At 45.2% G+C, this 26,666-nt stretch overlaps 3 protein-coding genes across 3 annotated transcripts; 2 read left to right on the forward strand and 1 right to left on the reverse strand.

Moving 5' to 3' along the window:
- Positions 1 to 14,486: 14,486 nt before the first annotated feature.
- Positions 14,487 to 14,934, forward strand: LOC110319797 (histone H2A type 2-B). The gene has a single exon (XM_021195375.2). The coding sequence runs from the start codon at positions 14,503 to 14,505 to the stop codon at positions 14,893 to 14,895; it is 393 nt and encodes a 130-aa protein (XP_021051034.1). The 5' UTR covers positions 14,487 to 14,502; the 3' UTR covers positions 14,896 to 14,934.
- A 6-nt stretch (positions 14,935 to 14,940) lies between these two features.
- LOC110319798 (histone H2A type 2-C) lies at positions 14,941 to 15,460 on the reverse strand. The gene has a single exon (XM_021195376.2). The coding sequence runs from the start codon at positions 15,428 to 15,430 to the stop codon at positions 15,041 to 15,043; it is 390 nt and encodes a 129-aa protein (XP_021051035.1). The 5' UTR covers positions 15,431 to 15,460; the 3' UTR covers positions 14,941 to 15,040.
- On the forward strand, positions 15,390 to 18,138 carry LOC110320079 (histone H2B type 2-E). The gene has a single exon (XM_029537468.1). The coding sequence runs from the start codon at positions 15,755 to 15,757 to the stop codon at positions 16,133 to 16,135; it is 381 nt and encodes a 126-aa protein (XP_029393328.1). The 5' UTR covers positions 15,390 to 15,754; the 3' UTR covers positions 16,136 to 18,138.
- Positions 18,139 to 26,666: the final 8,528 nt, after the last annotated feature.

Consider the following 26,666-nt stretch of genomic DNA (forward strand, 5'->3'; position numbering starts at 1 on the left):
GTAACTCTGTCTCAGCTGACATCACTCTGCCAATCGATCCGCTCTGCAGAATCAACAAAAAACTGTAGCACACCACCAGTTTTTTTGGTGCATGTCTCTCTACAGAGTCCCGACAAATGGAGCTCAACTACTTAAGGCAGACCGATATATTTCTGTCGTTAGGGAAGAATCCTCCATCATGTGACCTTTCACATGCTTGCTTTAGCAGATCATACTTTCACCCGTGTCCACCCCAGCAAAACACCATCCAATACGAATGACTTTCCAAAGAACCCGTAAGTTTCCACTTCAGTCATGTTTATACAGAGCCTCAGGACTGTTTGTGGGGACCGTCCTGGTGTGTATGGGTATAGTGGGGATTAAGGGAAGGAAAAGAATATCTCATTAAAGAGATAGTTATTCCACCAATGTCTCTAAGAAGGCTTAAGGTGAGCCTGGATTTATTTATTTATATATTTTCTTTCTTGTTCTCTTTTTCTTTCTGCCATTCTTTCTTTCTTTCCTTCTTTCTTTTTTCTTTCTTTCTCTCTTTCCTTCCTTTCCTCTCTCTTCCTTTCTTTCTTTTTTGAAACAGGATTTCTGTTCTAGTCCTAGCTGTCCTGGAACTTGCTGTGTAGACCAGGTTGGCCTCAGAGAAACCCAGATTGCCTCCCAGTGCTTGGATTAAAGGCATGCATCATCACTGCCTGGCTGTGCTTGGCTTTCCAAGGGTATACGTGTCTCACCCAGCCCAAGTGGGTGAATGGCTGGGGTAATTCATGTTTTGAGTAGCTTGGAACATTAGGGTTCCACCTACAACAAAGATTTCATCTTCTTGACCAAAAGGAACAATTGGGAGTGGGCAGAAGAGGCAGGGGCCAGATCCTGCTAATTATGGATGACTTTCTTACATGACTTTCTCTCTCCAGACCCTAAGTAGCAGCTGAAAGCTAGTTTTAGTTAGAGATGCAACAAGAGGAGACTTTTCCTAGATGTCATATAATTTTAATTTATATGTTTGTATATAATTTGTTTACATATTGATTATATACTTATGTATTATATATAAGTTAAATTTATATAATATACATAAAATATACAAATAAATAGAGAATATGAGACTATATATATTCTTTCAATTTTTTTTTTTGAGACAGGGTTTCTCTGTATAGCCCTGGCTGTCCTGGAACTCATTTTGTAGACCAGGCTGGCCCCGAACTCAGAAATCCGCCTGCCTCTGCCTCCCAAGTGCTGGGATTAAAGGCATGCACCACCACTGCCCGGCTTCTCCAATTTTTAATTTTGAAAAATTTCAATTCTAGACCTGGAAAAGTGGCTCAGTGGTTAATAGCATTTTCTGCTGATCCAGGGGGTGTGAGTCCTATACCCAGCCCACACCGAGCACCGCACAGCCACACTGCTTATGGCCTTTGCAGGCAGGCACCTGTGTTCACATCCAACACAGAGACATATAATTAAAAAAAAAAAATGAGAGAGAGAGAGAGAGAGAGAGAGAGAGAGAGAGAGAGAGAGAGAGATTGACCTGGACCAGCAAGTCACCCTTCTGTGACAAGGTGCTTAGGGGGGGAGGGCTAGGAGATGAGAAGATAAAGAAGGGAGAGCTGGGGTTAGGCGATTGCACAAGCCATGTCTAATGCCAATCCAGTTTATTAGGAAATACAACATCTTATATACTATTCTTGGAGGAAAATGGCCAAGGTCAGCAGAAAGCTAAATCAGACAACTTTGGCAAAAAGGACATAGGATACCTCAGACACACATCTGCCTTAGGACTGATAGCCACAGTCCTTGTTGGTGGGGATGGGGGAGCCATTTTCCCAGAATGTGAAACCTTAACTCCTCAGAGGCTCTGGCTCCAGTCTAGGTCAGACCTTACCAAGTCTGTCCAGGCAAGGACTCAGAACCAGGACCCCTTTGACTTTTCATCAGGGACTCTGAGAAGGCCATGGATCAGTCTGGCTTGCAACAAAATATCAAGCCCAAGCAGTAATGCTTTCTACTTTTCCTTAGCCTTAGTGTGTGTGTGTGTGTGTGTGTGTGTGTGTGTGTGTGTGTGTGTGTGTGTCTGTCGTCTGTGTTGGCTGTGCAGGGGTGTAGGGAGACAGTACTGGTAATGTAGACCCAGGTTGGTTGACTTCAACAACTCTCTCCTTTCCTTCCCTTGTCAGGGCTGGGTTGACAGGCTGCGACCGCCATGCTCAGAGCCACTCTGCTGCCTAGACTTACTACTTCCTTCATTTGTACACTTACTTTATGTGCATTTAAGACATGTTTACATACGTATGTTTCGCTAAGCCACTTGAACATAAATTTTACATACTATGACACTTTACCTCTAAGTCCCGAGGATGTGAATATTCTGCTATATAACCATAACACTGATCGTTGGACTCAAGATAGTTAACATGAAATGATATCTTCCCGAGCCTCTGAGACATCTAAGATGTCCAGGAAAATTGCAGTATTGGCATAACAGTAGACAGCGCATCTACCTTTTACCTAGATTCACTGACCTTTTGTCCCCCACTCCCGCCCCTTACACATCCCATTTTTTGAGACAGTCACACTGTGCACAGTGTGTAGACCAGGCTGGCCTTGAGTTCCTGGAGTCCCACCTCTCTTGCACTAGAAGTGCCAGGATTGCAGGTCCGAGTTGTCACTCCTTGTTCTTCACTGGCAACATTTTGCTAGAATTGTTTTATATCTCTCATTGAATGTGTGTTTAATAACAACAAAATAATTATTTTTGCTAAATCACTTCGGTTAATTGCAATTTTTTTTTAAAATTATGTGTCTGAGTGTTTGCCTGACTATATTATAAGTGCACCATCTGCATGCCTGGTGCTTGAGGAGGCTAGCAGCAGTTGGAGGATCCCCTGAAACTGGAGTTACAGACTCTTGTGTGCTACCATGTGGGTGCTGGGAAATAAATCCAGGTCCTCTGCAAGAGCAATACTAGCTCTTACTTACTGAGTCATCTCTCTAGACTTTGGGTACAGAAGATTCGACCCTTAACTGCTATATAAACACTCACCTATCCTCTGTTGTCCTACAATACCATTATACAGCAAACATAACAAAGATTCATCTATCCTGCCTGTCTACTGTGCAGCTGGTAATCCAGTTTACCCAATCCTCTCCTTAGTTAGCATTTATCATGTTTCAAATGTGTCTTCCAAAGCCATGTTGTCCCTCAGTCCTTATCACAGTGGTATTAAGAGGTGGGGCTTTAGGAGTGGTGAGGCTGTGAAGTCGCTGCTCTCAAAATCGATTAGTGCCTTAGAAAGGGGCTTGAGGAAGCAGTCACGCCTTCAACCCTTCGAAGTCTGGACAGTGTCGTCTAGGAGAAACTGACCTTCACCAGCCACCAAGCTTGTCAGCAACTTGGTCTTCACCTAGAACTGGGGAAAAAATGTTCTTTATAAATTGCTCAGCCAGTGATATTTTGGACGAAGACAGCATCCCATCCAATGCTGAATTTTTAGACACGGTCTTTCTTGGCTTTGAATTTCCATTTTGCAAAGCTCACTGTCTGCAGCGTGGAAAGTGGATTATAAAAGATGAGCAAGGAAGCCGGGGAAGCAGCTGGAGAGCAAAGTTGTGAGCAAGGATGACCTCAGGAGAGCGGGCTCAGGTCACTGAGGCCTCTTGCAGCGGTCTGCCTTCCTTGCAGAGCGCCCCCTTCAGATTCAGCTGAGCTTCATTCACATCACCACAAAAAAGAATTTCAGGATGTGCTAGTAAGAAGGGGAGTTGGAGTTCCAAAGGAAGGGCATTGACAGAGATTTACGAGTGGGAATCATTAGCAGATGTGGACAGGAGCTCTAGAGTGTTTCACACCCGTGTCCTTATGTATTTGGGGCTTTGGTGTCTTCTGAGGTTAGATTCCACGGTTGCTAAAGTACTCGGAGGAAATCACAGAGTGGAGGCTAGGAAGTAATATGAACAGGATCACGGCTGATCACATCATCACAGTAGGATGCAGAGAAGTTAAGGTGTCTTTACTGCAAACAACATCTTAAAATCTTATTTGAAAGAGTCCCGTCCAGAACCTTTTGGATTTTCAGATTTGTATCTGGGTAAGGAATAAGGTCACATTCAAAAGTCATACATAGACATAGCATGCTTCATGACTATTTCAATATTCTTATTTGAAACAGCTGTACAGATGAGAAATGTTGCCTCTGTGGAGGCAACTTCCCTCCCACAGTTTTGACAACTGGGCTGGAGTGCCTCACTCTCAGGAGAGACTTGAGCCAGACTCAGTAAGGGACTCCTTTTCTTTCTTAGGTTCCCTGAATGTTCCCTGAATTTTCCCTGTTTATCTGTCCCATCTCAACCTGAGCTAAGGAGGTAGTAGAAACAGGCAGGCATTCCGAGTATAAGGCATGGCGAGAGGCAAGCAGGCAAGGCTGGGGCGGTAGATTATGAGACGGAAGTGTAACAGCAATTTCTGTTTGTGCACCTGAGGTTATACAAATAGTACAAACAATCCCTGTATATCCCTTACCCTGCCACTCGTCCATCTTCCTCTTTTTTTTTTTTTTTTGGTTTTTTCGAGACAGGGTTTCTCTGTATAGCTCTGGCTGTCCTGGCACTCACTTGGTAGACCAGGCTGGCCTCGAACTCAGAAATCCGCCTGCCTCTGCCTCCCGAGTGCTGGGATTAAAGGCCTGTGCCACCAGTCCCGGCTCCTCTTCTTGTGGCTTTATTTCTCTGGAAGTTCCTAATGTTCTACCAATACACTAAAAACATTCTTATATAACAATCTGAATAATCAGAAAGTGTTCCATGACTCTGACCCAAACTTGCCAGCTGCTGCCTTTTCATCTTCACTAATCTGGCCTAGCCCACCCTGCCCCCCAGCGGATTTATGTTGTTGCATTGATTGATTGATTGATTGATTGATTGATTGACTGATGGAGAGAGTTTCTCTGTGTAACCCTGTATGTCCTGGAATTTGCTATGTACACAAGGCTAGCTTCGAACAGAGATCTGCCTGCCTCTTTCTCCTGAGTGCAGAAATTAAAAGTGAGAGACCTTGTCTTTTAAAAAATTAGCTAAACTAAACATTACATCCATACTGACCAGGTGCAGGCTGTTTTCTTTTCCAAGCAACACAATATAACAGCAATTTCCATGACACTTACATAGTATTAGATATTATAAGTAATTTAGACTTGAAGTAAACAGATTACATTAAATATAAGAACTGGATCTAGTGACATAGGCCTAGAACCCCAGATACCCAAGAGGTTGAGGCAGGAGAATCTCAAATTCAAGGTTTGCCTGGGTTACATAGTGAGTTCAAGTCCAGCCTGGGAACTAAGTGAGTCCCTGTCTCAAAAATAAAAGATAAATGGCCATTTATAAAGGTACGAGGGGAAACCCTGTGTTACGATGAGGTGTTTAATTTTAATTGGGCATGTTATTCAGACAACTATCTGGATAATTGACCATTAGAAAGGAGGCAATAAAAATAAGTTCAAGAATACATCATGTGGAAAGGGAGCCATCAGGGGATCTGGGAAGACACTTTCCTAAGCAAAAGGGAAATCATAAACCACACAGGTCCCGAAGCTTAGCAAGGCAAGAGGGTGGGCAAATATGGGGTTACAAGTTCATTTTCCATTGAAAAACAAGATTTGCAGGATACTTTAGACTTAGGAAGCAGAAGCAAACTCTTCTAAGGAATGGAGAATTAGTAACAATGTATAACAAGGTGACTCTTTGACAACAATGAGCTCCTGCTTTGGTTTCACAATAACCAGCTAGTACATCTGGGGAGACCCATCCCACACATCACCTTACCCCAGCTAGGGAGCCTGTGACAGACCAATGTGGTGATGCCACCAAAGTCCAACTTAGTGAACCTAGGAGTTTTATTGGGTGTTGTGAACAAGCAAAAGAAACTTACTCTAAGTACTACCATTTCATTGTCAGACTCCATTTAATCACAGGGAGAAACATAAATTCAAGGTCCCAGGCCCTAGGGGAGCTGGGGACTTCTCCATAGCTAAATAGCTTTTTGTTGTTGTTGTTTTTGAGATAGGGTTTCTCTGTGTAGTCCTGGCTGTCCTGGAACTCACTCTGTAGACCAGGCTGGCCTTGAACTCAGAAATCCTCCTGCCTCTGCCTCCCAAGTGCTGGGATTAAAGGTGTGTGCCACCACATCTGGCTTGCTAAATAGCTTTTGTCGTAAATAGTTATTTGAGTCCAGAGATCTCAGAGACACCTTGTGAGGAGACAGTTGTATGAGTTCAGCCATCTCAGGGATAACAACTCTATCTTGTTGGCAGGGTCAAACAAATTCTTATTCCCAGGCCTAGGAATGAACTCCCATCCCACCTCTCCAAAAGTTTTCTTAATTGTCGATTAACAGATAAAGACGATAGAAACAGCTCTTATCTACACCAAAGTGCATGCTATAAAAATACAAAACCACTTGCCCATTATGTCTTAATTAACTACATGCAGCTGACCTGTTCCTTTGTCCTCTAGAAGAATGCATTAAGCACCTTGAAGCCAGGTGCCCTGGATGTAGCCCAGTCTCCATTGGTACTCCCTTGTTTAACCCATAAAGTCAATATACAATTGCATAACATTGCAGCTCTCCCCAGCTCCCTCCTCCCAACTTTGTGTTCTCATTCTTTAAGAAGATCGTACGATTTCCCTTCGGTAACTCGCTCAGATCCTGAATTGCCCATCTCCCTGAGTGCTCAGAAAATAAAGCCTTCATTTTAAAGCTTCTGTTTCTAAAGTGAATTTTCCCAGATTCCACCCCAAGCCCAACATTGGGGTTACTTACAGGAACAGAAATGACTCAGACAGCTGCATCACCAAAGCCTACCCCAGCATGGACAACAGTTCACAAAAACCGGGACCCCGGAGTGCACTGCACAGCCTATAGCAGCGCAACATCTCTTTCCCAAGTAACTCTGTTGGTCTAAACTTTTCAGGGAGCTTGGCTTCTCTGAGAGTCACAATGAAAGAGCAACGTTAAACCCCATTTGCCTCCATTCTAAGGACCAGGCCTGATTTCAAAAAAGTCTGTAAGGCACCATTTTCAGGAATAGACCAACAGTCCCAGAAACTAAGTCATAAGACACCAGCTCTACGAACAAACCATAAAATCCAGAACAAGATCATAAATCCCCCTCCCAAAGAACAACATGGGGATAACCACAAAAATGGGGAAAAATCTTATCACAGAATGGGCCAGCCAGCCCTACTTCATCACATGATTGAATGTTTGTGACATAAGAATGCAGACCACTGATCACCTATGACTCCCTAGAACTCACCAATGAATTTAGATTACCTAATCCTTCTAGAGAGTTCCCTGTTCCCATTTCAAAGAATGATTGACCCCCAAATGCTGGTTGTTTTTGCAGAATAAACACTCTTTGGTTTTGCATACTATCTGAGTCTGGGGACTTCCTTCAGTGATTTTTCAGACCTTACAACTCTTAGCCATCTTCACTGTGTACTCTTGGGGAGGGGGGACCTAGAGAATCAGATCAGTCTCAGGGACTACCTGAAGCTATTTTGAGTTGTTTACCTTCTGCCTTAAGAGTTTCCCTGCAGATGGAATGTATCAATCATGGAAGAAACTGCTATGCCCTATGTTCAACTCCAGCACTGCAAAACAATAGAAAAAGAAGTGACAAAAACACTACACCATCTCACAAGGCACTTGAGCCATGCTGTATTGGTACCCATACTAGAACCAATCCCTTGATGGATGACTGGGTATAGAGGGTTTGGATTATCGGAGCTCCCGGGTATCAATTGAGCATCTTGGTATGCTTTTCTTTTGGAATAGGGAGGAACACTGTGTTTTGAGTGTATGTGAGTTTTTTGTTTTTTATTATTGTTTTGTGCTTTAGTACTTGGGAAGCATACTGGAGGTGGCTTTTAGTCAGGAATTATTAAAGATAAAAAGAAATCTACCGAGATAGGTGCATGTTCTGTGTGGTATGTATGAAATCACCTGAAGAGAAAGCATATGGCCAAAAAAGAGTTGTGATGGCAAACTTTATGTCTAAATGTTTAAAATTACTGTGCTTAAGAGAACTAATAAAAAAAAAAAGGGCTACAAACGTCAAGGTCTGTTACAGGTTGTTTTTGCAATTGTCTCATCTTGTACATTTTGTTTGTTTTTTGTTTGTTTGTTTTTTTCGAGACAGGGTTTCTCTGTATAGCCCTGACTGTCCTGGAACTCACTTTGTAGACCAGGCTGGCCTCGAACTCAGAAATTCACCTGCCTCTGCCTCCCCAGTGCTGGGATTAAAGGTGTGTGCCACCATGCCTGGCCGTCTTGTACATTTTAACCAGACTGTTGTTTATGCAAGACATGCTACTAAGTCATTAGGTTAACTGCTGTTTCTGCTTCTGTAAACAGAAGCTTATTTTGTTCCAGATGATCAAGACTTTGCAAAACAGAATGTAGCCTTCTGCTTACATTTAACAGAATGTAACTTTATATTTTTAGCCTATATAAACCCCTGACTAATGTGGCTCAGGGCTACATTTGGGAATCTCAAGTCCAAGGTGTAGACCTGGCCCTTGCAGATGTATGCGGGGCTGTGGGTGTAGGGGAAGAGGGGAGGGAGAGAGCCAGCATTTGGTCAGAGTTCTTGTGTTCTGGGCAGGTGGAAGCGGTAGGACTGCCCGGGTGGGCATCTGGCTGTGTGACGCCACTGGCCCCACACGGCTGGGGGTGAACAAGGGACAGCCCCATGGGGGGGGTAGGGGCGCTGAGGTTCTCAGTCTCTGGCATCCCACGCTGGATAAGGCAGAGGAGCTGAGAACAGAATAGGGGCCCAGGGGTGACACTCTCGGCCTGGAGATAAGGGAAGAGGGCAGAGGGAGAGAGGTTCCCATGCAGGCAAGAGTCTTTAGTTTGGTCCGTGGCTGGAGCACAGGAAGGCCTTCTGACAGGAGGTTAGAAGCGGCTCGTTAGAAGAAAGCCTATCCCATTGTCCAAGCACTGCGCGCCTTGAACAGAGACAGTCTATGGTTTTAGAGCTTTATTATGGAAAGGCAGGGGGAAAGAGAGAAGGTAAAAGAGAGAGAGAGACTAGCCATGGCCATGTGGAGAGAGGGAGAAAGGGAAAGAGTGAAAAGAGCTAGAGAATAAGAAAGGTGAAAGCTTAGAGAGAGGTAAGGCTTAGAGAGAGAGAGAGAGAGAGAGAGAGAGAGAGGAGAGAGGAGAGATCGAGGTGGGGCCAAGCAACCCCACTTATAGTGGGATTGTTATCTTGCTGTTGCTAGGTAATTGGGAGGAGTCTAGCCTGAAGGTCAGAAGCTTGGGACATGGTGTAAGTGACTGAAAGCCACACGCTTCTCCTGTGGGGGCTATGGGGGCGGTAACTTTGACAGGAGCCAGGGGTCCAGGAGACATGAGGGAGTGCTTTCTGTCCCATGAAGGTGGGAATTACCACCCATCGGATACCACCGGGGTTCAAGACCTCAGCTCGACTGGACACCAGGTTGTCTGTGCATAGGCCACTGCCCCACAAATGTAGATCTGTGTAAATGCCTATTCTTTGTTAAAATTCACTCATGGTTAGACTGGTGAATCTCTGAAGGACCCCAGTTCCGTTCCAGAGTCACGAAGAAGGAACAGATAAAGAGTGACCATGCTTACTTGAATGACAACTCTGGCTAGTGTGTGAGGAGTGTATTTGACACAGCAGAGGGACATGAGAAGTCTTTGTGAATATTGTAGGTCAGAAGAACGTGAGTGAAGAAGACATCCTGGAGGGAGGCAAAGGCCAAAGAAAGGCTCAATCATTTGGTCACGGGCTGGAGACTTGCTAATCCATAGTGGCAGGGAATGCTGGGAAGCTGTGGTCCTGAAAAGCCTTGCTATGAAGATGACGTTCGGAGACGTGAATGGGCATAGACAACCAGCCCTGTGGAAAGAGGCCTCCAGGTAGAGGACATGGCATTGATTATATTCTGTATGTGTGAAGCCAAATTCATGGTTAGCATACTTAGGTGTTTGATAAGCTATAGTACATGAAATAAATACCTTGGACATGATGGCACGCATCTGTGATTGTAATGACTAGGGAAGGCTAAAGGTAAGAACACTGTGAATTTGAGGTCAGACTGGGCATTGTAGCAAGATCTGTCTTAACAACCAGAAAAAGGTATTGGGTGGGTAAAGGAACCAAAGCATAGCTGGAAGAAGCCAACATTATTATTATATTGTTAATTATATTAATATCATTATTACTACATTTGCTAAGAACGTTCTGTGGAGCTTCTATAGAGCTTCTCTTGTACGAAGGCTTAGGACACTGGATCTTGCTAGTACTTAAGAAGGTAAACCTAACTTTTAGTACCTCACGTATATAAAGGCCAGATTCATTCAATAAGAACGAATGAATAAAAATAGCACAAATAGGCAACTAAATAGAAACACAAGATGTAACAAATATATCTAAATACATACCCTTATTTACTACTGGTCATGACATACACATAAATGGGCTGAACTTGATAAGTTAAACTTGTTAATTCTATTATTTACTTATTCATTCATTTTAAAAGAAAAAAATTAAGTGCAAGCTGTATATAGCAAACTTTCCATCTTTGTTCTTAATACAGTCATAGTTGCAATAATATCTCTTATTTGCTGAAAGGTCTGTCTTGGGCAGATCAAGATTTTGTGAGGTGTTAAGCCCTAAGAAATCATGGAGGCCAATGTGTATATAATCAGACACAGCGTGTGATAAACACCTGTAACCTGAGACTGGGGTGACCAACAACCCCTCGCCGTTCCTTCATGATGGGATCCCACTTTATTTCCTCACTGACGTTTGTGTTCACTGGGGTATGATTCACACACACTAAATTTAGGACTCTTAACTGTGCAGTGTAGTTTTGCTGAATGCACACATGTCGAGAGAAAGGAAATTTCCAGTGCTTCAGAGGTCACGGAGGGAATTTAATACTACTGGCCCTCAGGTAACCATTATAAAAACCTTTCTTTTGTAAGTGTTTTATTTTTATTCAAAGCTTTCTTACTATTTTTCCCGTGTCTTTTTTTTTCCTTTTGTGACTCACTGAGCTTAATTACTATTGGTTACAGGAGCATGGGTAGGTTATTTACAGGAACATGGTCCTTATCGGTGGCTCCAGAACTGAAGAAAAGGTCTCTCCTCTAGCTACCTTTAAATACTTATAGGATTTTAGGGCAGGGTGACTCTTATTAGCTGCCCACCCCCACAATTTTTTTTTTTTTTTTAAACAAACAAGAGTCTCTGTAGGGCATGTGGCATGATGTTACAGACAGACATAAGAATTAGCAAGGATGAGTGAACTCAGACCGGGAGAACCGCAGAATTGAGACGAGCAGGAATGAAGCCATTCCCTGCCTCTCTCTACCTGCTCTGGAACACATAACCACGACATCCCACTGAGGTCCATGGCAGTCAGTCCTGTGGCATAAGAACCTGGAGTTCTCCATGCTCATGAGGTATATAGATAGTTTACCCAAGGAGCTTCGCTTTGGAGGCATTCCTTCCTGCAAAAGCTATTTAATCCCTGGGTTGCCCTGAGGAAGATGCATACATTCACATCCACCATCAAATAAACCAGTATAAACAAGCAAGAACTGTCTCTTCATTAAGGATGGTTGAGGAGAAGACCTCCATCTTAAAGAGCCTCACTTAGAACTTCTGAAGATCCGGGTGTGGTGGCGCACACCCTTAATCCCAGAGGCAGGCAGATTTCTGAGTTTGAGGCCAGCCTGGTCTACAAAGTGAGTTCCAGAACAGCCAGAGCTACAGAGAAACCCTGTCTTGTAAAACCAAAAAAACAAAAACAAAAAACAAACAGACAAACAAACAAAAAAACCAACAAAAAAAGGACTCCTGAAGAAGGCCTTCTTTCTTCCAGTCTCTCCCATACTCTCAGCACTCACTGGGAGTCAAACCGGTTCCGCCAGTCCCAGGCTTTGTCTTCCCCTTCGGGCCCAGTGGGTGGATGCCTTGAGGGGAATCGTGGACCAGTGACTACACCTGTTCTTATAATATAATATAATAATATAATATAATGTTCTTATAATGTTTCTTTTAAAGAAACCAAAACTCCAGGATGGAGTGCTGGCGAGTCATCCCATTTTCCCTGTGTGTGCGAGGCATCGTTCTACCAGCTGGGCTACAAGCATTTAGTGGCATCTGGAAAGTGTTGTGGAGAAAAAAAGTGTCATAGGGGAAAAAAAAAACATGAATTCTCTAAAAGTACTGTTCAGTTAATTTATATCAAAATTGCTAATTACCTACTATAAGGTAGGTAGAAGGAATCAGTAACTATTGATATAAAGAAAACACGGAGGAGAAATAAACATTAAAAAAGGTAGAGGGGCAAATGCTGTCATTTGAGAACATGTGACAGAGAGCTATGTAGATTAAGCACGTGAGCCAGGCAACCAAAGACTCAGTGGCCGAGAGCTTAGGAAAGGCCTGGCTCATCCCTCAGGAATGGACTGCCATGCAGTAAGGGGGAGAGGGAAGGGGAAGGGAGGGGAGGGGAGGGGAGCTGCTTGTGGACGTTGTACATCGTGGTGCGGAGCCTAGTGCGCACCACGATGTACAACGTCCACAAGAAGGAGAGGGAGGGAGGAAGGGGAGGGAGGGAGGGAGGGAAGGGAAGGGGATGGGAGGGGAGGGAAGGGGATTGTGGTTGGAATAAAAGGAGAGCACTAAATAAATGTTTGCTTAATTAAATGTTTGGGCAGGACCTTTGTTGCCTTAGGGAAACAATCCCAGAGGTCTCAGAGGAAATACCTGCTAACCTGTTAGTGATGATGTGCACTCTACAAATGGCCTGTTTGTCTCTTCTAGGAAGGCTCTGGCTAAAATTCAAGCAAGGGAGCTCTAGGGAGCAATAGACAATTACACACTGGCCTGATATATACTGGCCTATGTAGACTTACCTAATGAGATTTTGTATGGAATTTAAAATCTCAAAATAATTCTCCCTTATAGAGGAAAGAATGGTGGACAAGTTACTTCATTATGCCCAATATCTGGTTAGTGAAAGATTATGAATAAAAGTCATAAAGAGTATATTCTGAGTTTGAAACACTTGGGTTAGAGAGGGACTACATGCTCTTTAACAAGGGCCTAAATCCCCCTGAGCCCCTTTTTTCTTTATCCACAAAGCAGAAAATTATATCTACTTTGTAGATGGCCTATAGCACAGGGTGAATCGCACTTGGGTTCATCGATCTCTGTCCCATTAGCCTCCTTCATAGCTCAAATCACGGAGAAGAAAACCAGAAGTCAAGGCAAGGGGGTTCACTGATTCTTCAAGCAGAGCCTCACAAAGTGCCAGGGATATGCGTGCGGGGTTTCCCTGTTATCTGGGTTTTGTTCTCAGCCCCAAATACCTCAAAAGTTAATGCTGTTAGAACTTGCATAGCGGAACAGCTGTCTAATGCTAACAAAATACCCTGCAAACTTAAGAATAGTTTAGAATGTAACTGTAACTTCTGGAATTAGATACAGTTCCCTTAACAGGCTCCCTCACAGCTCTCCCCTCCCCCCACCGTCTTATCTTGGTACCTGAAAGTTTTTGGGTGCAATTCTTGGGAGAGGGCAAAGGAATGCAGAGTTTATGTTTCAGATGCTAATACGATGCTTGCAAACGAGTTAAACATTTAGTAAACGCATGATACTGGAGTCTGAGCTTGTGAAGAGAATCTGAATTACCTGGAAGCTTGTAAGCCTCGCCAGAGTGAAGAGCTGGGGATAGGACAGTTTAGCTGAACTCAAGGAGTTAGAAGTTGGGGGAGAACCTGAGCAGGGTAAAGTAAACCCCAGGAGGTCAAAAGAGGACATCTTAAAAGCTAGAGGGAAAAGGTGACAGACGCCTCCTAGAGGTCAAAGACGATGGATGATACGGTGTCATCTAGCCCTTGGTCAAACGACTCAGGGGCAAAGATGGGGAGCCACTGTCAAGGGTAAGGAAGCGAAGCAACTTCCCTAATTCCTTTACGGAGCCTGCTTGTGTGAGACAGCAAAGGTGAGACTGAGAGTAATTTAAAGCTCCGGGATGGGGGTAGGGGCAGAGCAAAATCCCATACTTCAAGGGGAGTGTTTCGAGTTTTGTGCTCTGGGTTTTAGATTTTTCCGTTCTAAACTGGGCAAACAAAACAAACCTCTATAAGTTACCACAGTAAACAGCTCCGCGAAATTTTTCTGCCCTTAAAAAAATCATACGATGTAAATAGGGGCCTTTAGATGTGGCTCTCATCGATTGGTAAATTCCTTTTCCAAAAAATCCGTCATTTCCTGTACTGCAGGATGTAAACCACTGAGTCTAGCTCCTGCTTTCCCATTGGCTGTTGGAGACAGCTCCATTTTAAGCCAATCAAGCTACTTTTCCTTCACCCCTCCCGATAGATCTTATAAATTACACCAAATTGCTTCACCTTTCCATATCCTTTCCTTGGAAAAAGAAGCAGTTATTGCCTATTCCGCCATGTCTGGCCGTGGCAAGCAAGGAGGCAAGGCCCGCGCCAAGGCCAAGTCGCGGTCGTCCCGCGCCGGGCTGCAGTTCCCGGTGGGGCGCGTGCACCGGCTGCTGCGCAAGGGCAACTACGCGGAGCGCGTGGGCGCCGGCGCGCCGGTGTACATGGCGGCGGTGCTGGAGTACCTGACGGCCGAGATCCTGGAGCTGGCGGGCAACGCGGCCCGCGACAACAAGAAGACGCGCATCATCCCGCGCCATCTGCAGCTAGCTGTGAGGAACGATGAGGAACTCAACAAGTTACTAGGGGGAGTCACCATCGCCCAGGGCGGGGTCCTCCCCAATATCCAGGCTGTCTTACTACCGAAGAAAACTGAGAGTCATAAGCCTGGAAAGAACAAATAACTATTATCCCTTTCCACACAAAAAGGCTCTTTTAAGAGCCACCAAAGTGTCACCCAAAGGGCTGGTCACAAACTGGCGCGTTAGCTAGCTACTTTTATGAAGACTTGGTGGCTCTAAAAAGAGCCTTTTTGGATTCGTGCAAGTTTCACTTGCTCTTAGCCTTGTGGCTCTCAGTCTTCTTGGGCAGCAGCACGGCCTGGATGTTGGGCAGGACGCCGCCCTGCGCGATCGTCACTTTGCCCAGCAGCTTGTTGAGTTCCTCATCGTTGCGGATGGCCAGCTGCAGGTGGCGCGGGATGATGCGCGTCTTCTTGTTGTCGCGGGCCGCGTTGCCCGCCAGCTCCAGGATCTCGGCCGTCAGGTACTCCAGCACCGCCGCCATGTACACCGGCGCGCCGGCGCCCACGCGCTCCGCGTAGTTGCCTTTGCGCAGGAGGCGGTGCACGCGCCCCACCGGGAACTGCAGCCCGGCGCGGGACGACCGCGACTTGGCCTTGGCGCGGGCCTTGCCGCCCTGTTTGCCACGGCCAGACATAACTTAAGTCTATTGCAAGACAAACTGAGGTGACAACTTCTATAAAGCTAGGTTGGTGCGTCCCTAAGGCCTTTATAGGCGTTCCTAGGGGTGGGGTCAGGAGGGAGCTTTTCATTGGTGGTTATTTGGCCCCAGAGAAGTCCAATGAAATCTGAAATTTTAGGCTTGTACTGAAAACGCAAGTTTCGCATATGAGCCAATGAAAATTAAAAGTACTTTGAGACCTAATTTGCATAAGGCGTTCATAAAGGGCTCAAGTCCTCCGGGTCCCTGATTGTTTTTCTACTTAGTAGACTGTTTTCTTTCCACTGTTTGCTTTTAATCATGCCTGAACTGGCCAAATCTGCCCCGGCTCCCAAGAAGGGTTCCAAGAAGGCTGTCACCAAGGCGCAAAAGAAAGATGGCAAGAAGCGCAAGCGCAGCCGCAAGGAGAGCTACTCCATCTATGTGTACAAGGTGCTGAAGCAGGTGCACCCGGACACCGGCATCTCGTCCAAGGCCATGGGCATCATGAACTCTTTTGTCAATGACATCTTTGAGCGCATAGCAAACGAGGCTTCTCGCCTGGCGCATTACAACAAGCGGTCTACAATCACGTCGCGGGAGATCCAGACGTCGGTGCGTCTCCTACTGCCCGGAGAACTGGCCAAGCACGCCGTGTCGGAGGGCACCAAGGCCGTCACCAAGTACACCAGCGCCAAGTAGAGGCCCCCCTGGATGAGGCAGGCGCTCGCTGGCCCTTTTGATCTTTAAAGTCTCTTGTAGTCACCCGCTCAAATCAAGAGAGAGCTTTGTCCACTTGCATTAGTTTCTAGTTCCTGTTCCAAAGTTACTCTAAGGGTCTTGAAAAAGGTACACTTCAGAAGTTTTAAGCCTTTGGTTTTGAGTTTCCCTGTGGGCATCTGTTTGCAGTTTGCTGCACCCTACTTAGCTTCTTGGAGTTCTTTTTAGACTAGGATAATGGAGGTGGGTCTCTGGGCCCGGCTTCCGTGTTTTAGGCTCTTGTGTCCGGGTACCTTTTACTTGCCGACTTAAAGTGAGATCGTTTCCTTATCTTGGCGATTAGAGGGCTCCAGGACACAGCTAAGTCTGTGTCGACGAATGCTGGGCACCAGTCTACAACTGAAACCGCTCTGTCCCTTTACTTGTGTCCTGGGCACGGGGTACTTAGGGTGGTATCCCTCTAATTTACTGATTTACAAGCACGAATGTTCCACGTTGCTGCCGATTTGGTAGGAGTCGGTTATGGTTCTCTATCAGGTTTTAGAATCCCTGTTCGCGGCTTGCTTGGTTTGTTTTGTTCTGTTTTTGTTTTTTTCTTTTGATACTTTGCGTTAACCTCTGCAGTGCCAGATTACCGCAAGGATACTGTTGCTTTTCTCTCTGGGCCTAGGAAGCGATCTTTCTAACCCACACACTCAGGAATTAGCTTTTCCCTCCTGTCCTGCCTCCGGGAGAGGTCGTCTCAAGTGCCCTTTGCTTTCCTGTTTACACTGCTGCTGATCAAGCCTGAGTTTTATACCTCCAGAGCCCGCCAATGCCTTAACCCCAGCTGATGCTATTTTTAAAAATTACTTATTGAATTAATTTTTATATTAAGGCGGGGGCGACAAAGGCCTTGTCCATTTGTGGTACGTGAAGACACATTGGAAAGGAAATGTTTTGGGCATTTTTTTCCCTCCCAAATTTGTCTTTAGTTATAGTTACTGTGGTGGCTGGTTTTAGTTCTTAACCAAGCAGCTGGGTACACCTGTGAGGGATCGTTTTTGTTTTTTTGTTTTTTTGTTTTTAATTCCATAATTTGAAATGAGAAGAACCATTTTTAATTTGGATCTTTTCCACCTTTAATCTGGGCCACACCTGCTGGCAGCTTCTATTCAGGACATGGAAGAAAGAAGCTTGTTCTTTGCCTGCTTGCTCGAGATGGCGCCTGTTCCTAAACTGGCATTAGAGCCTACTTACTCAGGATTCTGGCATACACAGAAGACCAGCTGAGACATACAGCCTTGTGTACTGAACAACTACTGGATTATTGGACCTTCCGATGGTAGACAGCCATTGTACCCCAGTCTGTAAGCCATGTGTTTATGTTCGTGTGTGTGTGTGTGTGTGTGTGTGTGTGTGTTTACTAGGGACTGGCCATAATAGTTCCCTTAAATTTGCCAATTTAGAGGAAGCTCTTGGATTTGTATTAAATCGAGAGCATTGGCCTTTGGGGGAGAAACATTTTACTGCCACCACCATCCCCATTCTTAAATTTTCTATCCCCTACTGAGATGAACTTCCAATTTACAATTGTCCCTGTCATTTACATTTCAGAGGGCTCTGCAGGATAGGTAGGCTATGGAGCGAATAGTGAAGTTAATAGAAGCTAAATGGGTTGGTCCGCTGGCAGACCCCTGCACCAACACCGCCACTCTTATCTCCTACCTGAAGACAGCGGCCTTGGTTTTCTTTTGTGGGGAGTGTAGCATTGCTAAATTTTTCCTTTGAAGTCTTGGTTTTGTTGGTGAAGGTCCTTGACGGTCTGATTGATTTCTCAATTCTGCTTTATGGTAAAGGTTATTCGAGATGATTGCAGGAGCTTTGTGAATCCAAGAGAGTTCCAGACATTGTCATAGATCAAATAAATCCTGTTCACTGCATGTGCATTTTCAAGTGGGTAGACACTGTTATTATCATTAATAAAGTTACCGATTAGTTTCAAATCTTTGCTGGATTGTTTTCTGTGCAATTCACTTTCTCAAAAATAAATAAAATGAGTAGACATAGCCATTTGTGGTTGGGCCTGTGGAAAAGCTGGGTGCCTCTGATTTGAAGGATTTATAAGCCATTAGTCAGAGCTTAGGGGTGTAGCTCGGAAGGTTTAGTCAGAATGCACTGCAGCCTTAGGTTCAACCCCCAGTACATTAAAGCACACACCTGCTTTTAGCCGGGCATTACTTCAGAGGTGCATTGGGGTTGAAATATCTATGACATGGCCATTGTTAATGCCTCGAGATTGAGAAATAATGACCACAAATAAAAAGTATTACAAACAAGAGAGCAAGAAATAGAATCCCTGGTAGTTTAGCTAACACCTGTGCTAGGGAGTGTTCTAAGCCCTTTCAACATATTGACTCATTTGATCTTCACTGGGAACTTCATGGAGTAAGTCCCATTATTATCTCCCATTTTATAGCCAAGGGAACAGGCATGGCACTGCTTTTCCTCATAAACTGTTTAGAGAGCAAGTCCCCAGTTTAGTTTTACAGGACCTGAGAAGGAGGATTGCTCCCTGAGAACCTTGACCCCACCTCTCTGCATTTGGGAAGAGGGACTTGAAGTATCCACACTTCTCCAACACTCCCCTCTCTGCTTTAGAGATGCATCCTGCATGGAAATCCAGAAGGGTGGTGGCTAACCTTGAGAATGGAATTGGGGAGACTGACTTTCCATCCCAGAGGCCACAGCTCCAGCCAACCGAGCTTATCTGGCCAGAGGAAGGGCTTGTGGGGGGAATATTTCACCAGCTCAGAACCTTCACCAACACAAGGGGTTTGGAGGCTTGTTTGGGGCTTCTCTTGTGCTTATATGATGGTCTTGTGGCAGACACAGGTAAAGAGAGTATTAATAGAATCTGGTGTTTTAACCCTAGAGGAGAAATTATCACTACAGTGAGATCTTGCAATACACCTCTCTCCCATTTATTTGTTTTCCTTAGGTTAACCACAATTGCTATAAAAATACAATTGCCCTAGTCCTCCCCTGCACTTGTACTTTCTCTCTCCTTTTCTTTCCCCCACTTTTTGAATATACCCCAACTTTGGGCCATAATAATTCCACAGAGAAGCACAGTCAGTGGTCCTCCCCCCTCCCACCCCCAGCCAGTTGAACTTATTGACCATTTGACTATGCCTGCCCTCTGCTTAGTGGTTTCCATTACTGCTCCTTTACTCTCCACAGCTACTCTTTAGGTTAAGTTTCATTGTTGTCTTTATGTTACAAATGATGGAAACAGCCTTGGAGAGCTTAAAAGGTTTGTCTGGGATCATCCAATAAGGCATGAATCCGGCAGGGACCCCTATGCCCCCCTCCAGGCCACCCCCACGCCCCCAGGCCACCCAAGTGCTGGACTCCAGAAGGCAGCCACCACCCCTGACTCTAGCATTATCAGAGATGTGTTCACCCTGTGGCACACATATCAGAATTCTTTTTCTATCTACAATATAATTGTAAACCCACTTACCTGTGCATGTACAAGGGGTTGCCCTAGTCTTAGCCCCAATGCCTGTATTTTCTCTCACTTTCCCCCAATTTTTTGATTATACCCCCAACTTTGGGCCATGATGATCCCACAGAGAAGCACAGTAAGTTTCCTCAGTTGAAAAGGACTGAGGGGGGAAGGGGGAGGAAGCACACACACATACCTATTCTATCAAAGTGGGGGAGGGTTACATCTGCTGTCCTCCCCCAAGCTGCTCTACCACCCTCCATGCTGGTGTGAGTCCTCTCCAACCCAAATCTGACCCCTTCACTTTATCCCCAAACCTCCTCTGATGGGGAATAAGCCGCCTCAGCTTCGCTTGGTGAACCGTGAAACGACAAAGCACACATCCCATTTCACTTGTGATCTATGGACTCCTGTGCCTTTAAGAGGAAAGCCCTTATGCCTTGTAGTCTTAGGAATGAAGGTGGGAGTGCCCCACCCCTGTGGCTGAGGACTAGCCTGTAAGACTCAAGCTGAAGAGTGTGTGTGTGTGTGTGTGTGTGTGTGTGTGTGTGTGTGTGTGTGTGTGAGAGAGAGAGACAGTGTAGGTGACTGTGTGATGACAGAGAAACCTTGTCTGCTGGTGTGACTGTGTTTCCTGTCAGTAAAGTTGTCATGTGACAAAAGCAAGCAAGCAACAAAGCAGTTGCAAGAAGGAAAGGAGGGGGATTGTTTTAGTCCATAATTCAGCAGAAAGGCCTGAGCCCCGGTGTTATTGTTATTCTATCCAGTCCTTAGTTATCTTCAGAAATTGCCCTTTAATGAAGAGATTGCCATTGTGATTAGGGCTGCTAGGTTCGATCAGTTTGATTGGGAATGTGTACATTTATAAATGTCTCTTAATATTAACATTAATGGCCTCTAGGCCATTTCTTTCTCTTACACCCAGAAGCATCATGAGGTGTAGTATCACTAATTCATTTAAGAATTTTTGGAGTTGGGCCTTGTGTGTGAGACCCTGCATTTAATCCATATAGTGACAAAGAAAACAATTCTAAGCCACTGTGGTAGCACAAGTTTTAAAATCCCAGCACTGGGAAGGCAGAGGCAGGAGAATCTCTGTGAGTCTGGTCTCCATAGGGCGCTCTAGGACAATCAGGACTACATAGACCCTGTCTCGAGAAAAAGAAACAATCCTGTTTGGTAGACGGCAGACAACCTCCCAGGCAGGAATGACGCGGATTAAACAGTGCAGAGTGGTTTCTGGCTCCTTAGACTTTTAGTAACTGGAAGGAAAGGACGATATTAAATCAGTGACCATAGTAAATAATGGTGAACATAGAGAGAGGGAAGTACTGACGCAGAAAGGGTCATGGAAGGTGCTCTAATTTACCGTCGGAAGGATGTTGTCTTAGTTACTTGTAAATGAAATATTTATTCTAGCTAGTCCGTATAAAAGCCACAGAAACCTGGTATTTTATTTACACGCGGTAAGCCTAGACTGGGCGGGTTCTATGCTGCTCTCACCTCTATCCAAACCATGTGCCTCTTGTTCCTTGCTGTTTGAGTCTGCTCAGGCCGCTTCCGCTCCATCAGCCTGGCCTCAGGGTACACTCCTCCTGGCCACATGATCATGATCCATCCTGTCTCACGGTGACCTCATCCTTTCTTCCTCTTCCCCCTGGTCTCTCTTGAGTTGATGCTAAAGTCCTGCCTTCTTCTCTCTACTGCCCAATCACAGGCTCTAGCCTTTTATTAACCAATTAGTTTTAAATTGGGGAGCAAGGTTTACCTAACAAAGGCCATCGTAGGTGAAATTGCACTTGTCTGGATGGCAACCAGATCTTGGGGTTCAGACTTTTGCATTTGTGTACATAGTAACAGATCAACCCCCTTAACAGTTACTTTTCTATTGCTGTTGTGGTTTGACTAGAATTGGCCCATTTAGCTCCCACATTTGAGAGTCATGAGGGTGTGGTGTCTCTTGACAGGGATTAGGAAATGGAGCCCTCCTGGAGGGAGTGTGTCACTGGGGGTGGCCCTGAGAGGTTTCTCTTCTTGCTGTTAGAGAATCTGGATGTAGAACTCCCAGCTACTCTCCAGCACTGTATCTGGTAGACAGAGCCCTAGCACTGTTGGGAGGGTGGTATAGAAGTTCCTGATCCCCCAGATCTCCAGAGAAACCAGGAGTGCTAAATATGCATGATTGTCTTTCCAATGCGAAAGATGAAAAACCTGCTTTTCCATCCAGAAGGTTGGAAATGGGAAGTGAGTAATAGCCTGGTGACCTGTTGGGCCAGGTCATATCAAGCTGCAGACCCGAGGTGGCTAGTAATCTAAATGGTCCTCGCAGCCAGAGGCTCGCCAAGCTCCCACAACCAGTGATACCTAATAGTCTAAAGTACCCTTACGCCAGAGGTGCCCCTGAACTCCCGCCACCAGGGCCAGAGGTAACTAATAGCTCAAATGACCTCTACTCGATCTGTATGACTGAGACCAGGCCAGAGCCTTCCCTAGGCTCCTAAGTTACTATAGGTGCCTCTCTAGAACCTATCTCCTTGGAAGACGTGGCGTGTATCCTGAGCTTCAATGTAGTTATGCCCTATTGAGCATCAGGGATTATATTACACCAGGAAACTTTTTCCCCCCAAAGTATACTGGGCTTAAATATGTTGAGAATAAACTGCCTGATATCAGATGTTTAAGAAAACTCTTGATCAAAGTTGCTGATTCAATCTGAACTGAGTTGTTATTCTCTTCTCAGTTCACCTCTCTACACCTCAGAGATCCCACTCCTCCCTAAGGGCTCGGAGGCAGGAGGGCTATTACAAACCTGAGGCCATTTTTGACTACATAGTGCGTTCTAGACCGGCATGTGTTACAATGTGAGACCCTCAAATACAAACAAACAAAAGAAAACAACCTCCAAAAATAAAATAAAATAAATAAAAACAAAAACCAACAAAATAGAAGTAGACAAAACAGCAGCCAGGTGTGGTGGGACACACCTGTAACTGAGTCCCATGGAAGCTGGGGTAGGAGGATTTGGAGTTTGATGTCTTCCTTGGCTACAAAGGGGTGTCCTGTCTTAAAAGACCCCCCCCACCAAAACAAAGCAAAACAAATAAACAATAAAAACCAACCAAACAAAACTTTCAAATAAAACAAAACCAGTAAACCCAAACCTAAACCAACACTGTATTTCAAAATACCTTAGAGCCTATTACTCTCTCAATGCATTGCAGCTAATTCTGAGAGGAGATAGTTTAGAAAAAAAAATCTCAATAATGCAAGCAGCAACCAATTTAAATTAAAGGCAACAAGAACAACAAAAAGTCCGAAAGTCCCTGGGGTTAGAGGGCTAACCTACAGATCTGGGATTGGGACTCCGCTATCCCCAGTCTCATTAAAAACATAATTATTGTAACCATGAACACCAAGCCGGGTCTGGTGGTACAGGCCTTCGATCCTAGCACCCATTTACACCAGGGAAGGCTGTGGCTTCTCCAATTACTAGCCCTCCCTTCACCCCCACCCCATCCCCACATTGTCTTTATGTCTTTTTTTTTTTTTTTTTTCAAGGCAAGATCTTGCTATGTAGGCCAGATTGTCTTCAAACTCTCCCTCAGTGTGGTGTTTGAGTAGGAATGGCCCCATAGACTCATATATTTGAAAGCTTAGAGTGGTTTTAGGAGGTGTGGCCTTGTCAGAAGAACTGTGTCACTGGGCGTGAACTTAGGTTTCAAGGGCCAAAGGCAGGCCCAGCGTCTCTCCTGCTGTTTCCTGTAGATCCAGACTCTCAGCTTCTTCTCCAGCACCATGCTTGCCTGCATGCTGCCGGGCTTCCCACCGTGATGACAATGGACTGAAATTCTGACCTGTAAGCCAGCCCCAATGGAATGGTTTCTTTGGCCATGGTGTCTGTTCACAGCCATAGGATACTAAGACACTCTGCTTCTTAAAGCCAGAATCTGAGGGATACAAGAATATTCCACCACAACCAATTCACACACACACACACACACACACACACACACACACACACACACACGCACACGTGCGCGATGTGTTTTTATTTTATATGTATATCGCTATATCGCTTCTCGGCCTTTGGCTAAGGTCACGTTTATTTTATATGTATTAGTGTTTTCCTGCACTACACATGTGCAGTGCCAGCTCCTCTGTTATTGCAGTTAACACTGTTTTAAGCCACCATGTGGGTGCTGGGAACTGAACCTGGGTCCCCTGCAAGAGCAGCCAGGGCTCTTAACCTCTGAGCCATCTCCCCAGCCAGTCCCCGTCCTATTTTTCTTAACTACGAATAAGTCACGGATTCTGCCTCTGAGGAGAAGAGGACTGAACGACTGCTGGCCTCTGAGACCACTTCAGAATTCTGCTTCCCAAAGAAACACAAAGGAAAATATTTCAGCTCTTGTCAGTTGTTTTGTGCCAGGGCTCTCAACACACAATTTCAATTTTCAGTCTGCTTTGGGGCTGTGGCTGTGACTCAGTGGCAGAGCGCTTGCCTCACACACAGGAGGCCCTAGGTTCAAGTCCTAGTACCAACCAAAAATTGTACATCACCCCAGGAGTGATGGCACAGACCTGCAAGCCTAACACTTGGGAGGCAGGGGCAGGGGAACCATAGAGTCTAGCCTGGGCTGTATAGAAAGGATCTGTCTCAAAACTCCAAGCCCTTGTGCCATTAAGATGGCTCAGTGGGTGAAGACACTTGCTCCCAAGCCTGATGGCCTAAGTTCAATCCCCAGGACTCACGTGAAGAGAAGAGGGACCTGACTCCTGAGAGCTGTCTTCTGATCGCCACACATGCTCCGCGGCACATGTGCTCACACGTTCACACACACACAAGCACACACAAATATACACATGTGCAAACACACACACACACACACACACACACATCCCAAAAGTAAATTTAAAAACCAAGGGTTTGGTAGAATATAATCTAATATGTGCAAAGTCCTGAATTTAACCCAGCAGTGCCACAAACATACAAATAAGTAAAGACACAAACAAATACAAAATAAAAAGAGAAAGAAAACTGCTTGCACATGATCATTTGAAGAGCTGTTCATACATGTGTCTCACCCTGGAGGCCTTGGTCATGGAGACCTGGCTGGGCGATGTGGGGATGAAGAAACGACAGACAGACAGACAGACAGGCAAAAAAGCTGTGATAAGGTGGACAATGCTCTTTGATGGATGGCACCGACTACACAATCCAGAACTGTGTGTTTATTATGCATAGCACAGCACAAGGAGGTGGGGTTAGCTAGGGCTGGTGGCAGGTCACTGTAGGGGAGTGGTCTCCAGTTGTTCCCTTCTGGGAGGAGGAAGCTGTGGTTGATAGTTTCTGCATACACTGATCATTCATTCATAAACACTCATATCTGGACCAGAGGAAGGTTTTGCCACACCTCTGAGCCTCACCTAGGGAAGGCTTTGCCATTTCTATGCATCTGGGGTACTGGGGTCCTTATCAATAATACACACTCCCTCGGGACTTCATCTACTCCCCTAAAACATATTTTTATGTATTTACTTTTAACTTTATACATTTACTTATTTTGTGTGTAAGGGTATGTACATATCATGGCACATTCATGGAAGTCAGACACACCTTTAAGAGAAATGTAGAATATTATCGCTGAGAAGCACACACAGAAATCACCTCTCCACATTTTCCTCTTTGGTCTCAGCATAAGACTCTCTACCTTCCTTTCCTGCCTCCATCAGCTCTGTAACTGCTGCAGGTATTCCCCAGATGACTAACCTGGGGCATCAGCTTGCCCCAGGGATTCCCAGAAGAGAAAAGCCAGCTGGGTCTCTAGCTCTCTTCACAGATCTACAATGCCAGCTGCCTGAAGGACAGTGCCACTTGGCCCTGCCAGTTACAGCTGAGCTCTGTCACAACCTTAGGCTTCTTCCAGTCAAGGGCTCTTGTTGGGAGTCAGGCTGAACCAAGACTTTCTCAGAGGCCCTGATGAAATTCATACAAAGGGGCCATTAGTTCTGTGTCCTTCCTCAGGAGCAGACTTGGCAAGGTCCTGTCTCAGTATGAAGCCAGGGCTACCAAGGAGTTAAGGTTTTGGTTCTAGGCTTTCTCCCCTGAAAGCTGTGGTTATCAGTCTGGGCAGCTATGTCTGATGTATCCTGTATTCTCTTTGCCAGCATTTTTTGTTGTTGTTAATTTAGCTTTCTATTGACCTTGGCCCACTTTTCCCCTGCAAACATTATATAAGATGCTGTTCTTAATAACATTGCTTAGCATGAGCCATCAGCTCATGCAAGACCTGATGCCAAATATCTGTCTTTACCTTTTTATCTATCCCCCGTCCTCCCTCAAGGTGACCTTGTGCATTCAGGTCATTTTCCCAAAACTCCTGTTATGGTGAAGCACCCTGTCACCAGCCACTCAGGTAGGGAGGTCCAGAGTCACCTTTAATTACCTTTCTTGTCAGGAGTTCCTTTTTGCTTTTTCCCCATCCAAATTCAGACAAGCCTTTGTGTGCAGTGGTGTGAATGGTTTCCGTTGCTATGGCTAATCCACATCCTCTCAAGTACTTCAGTCCCTGGGGGCTCCCACTCGACCTCTTGCCTCAAGTACAAGGTTGGTTTTTATACCACCTACCCCAGATAAGACTTTTTTCACATGCAGCTTAGCTCTACTGACCCAGTTAAGGTCTACTGCAGTATGTCCATTGATTTTTTTTTTTTTCAATTTGGAAATAGAACTTTTGCATATGTAACTAGGCATAGATTTTTAAAATGAAATAACCCTAGATTTAGGCCTTAAATTAAAATATTGGTGTTATACAAGAGAAAGAAGATAGTGTTTGGGTCTACAGAGATACAGGAAGAAGTTGGTGTAAAACCTAAGGCAGAGCCTGGAGTTCTGTCACTCTGAACCAAGGGACACCAGGAGTCACTGGGAACTGAGAGAAGCAAGGACAGGTTATCCCTAGAGAGAGCCCTTGGAGGTCACATGACAATTCTATCTCAGCCTACTCTCCAAACTTGTGTGTC

Source organism: Mus pahari, chromosome 4 (genome assembly GCF_900095145.1).
Source record: "Mus pahari chromosome 4, PAHARI_EIJ_v1.1, whole genome shotgun sequence".
Lineage (NCBI taxonomy): Eukaryota > Metazoa > Chordata > Mammalia > Rodentia > Muridae > Mus > Mus pahari.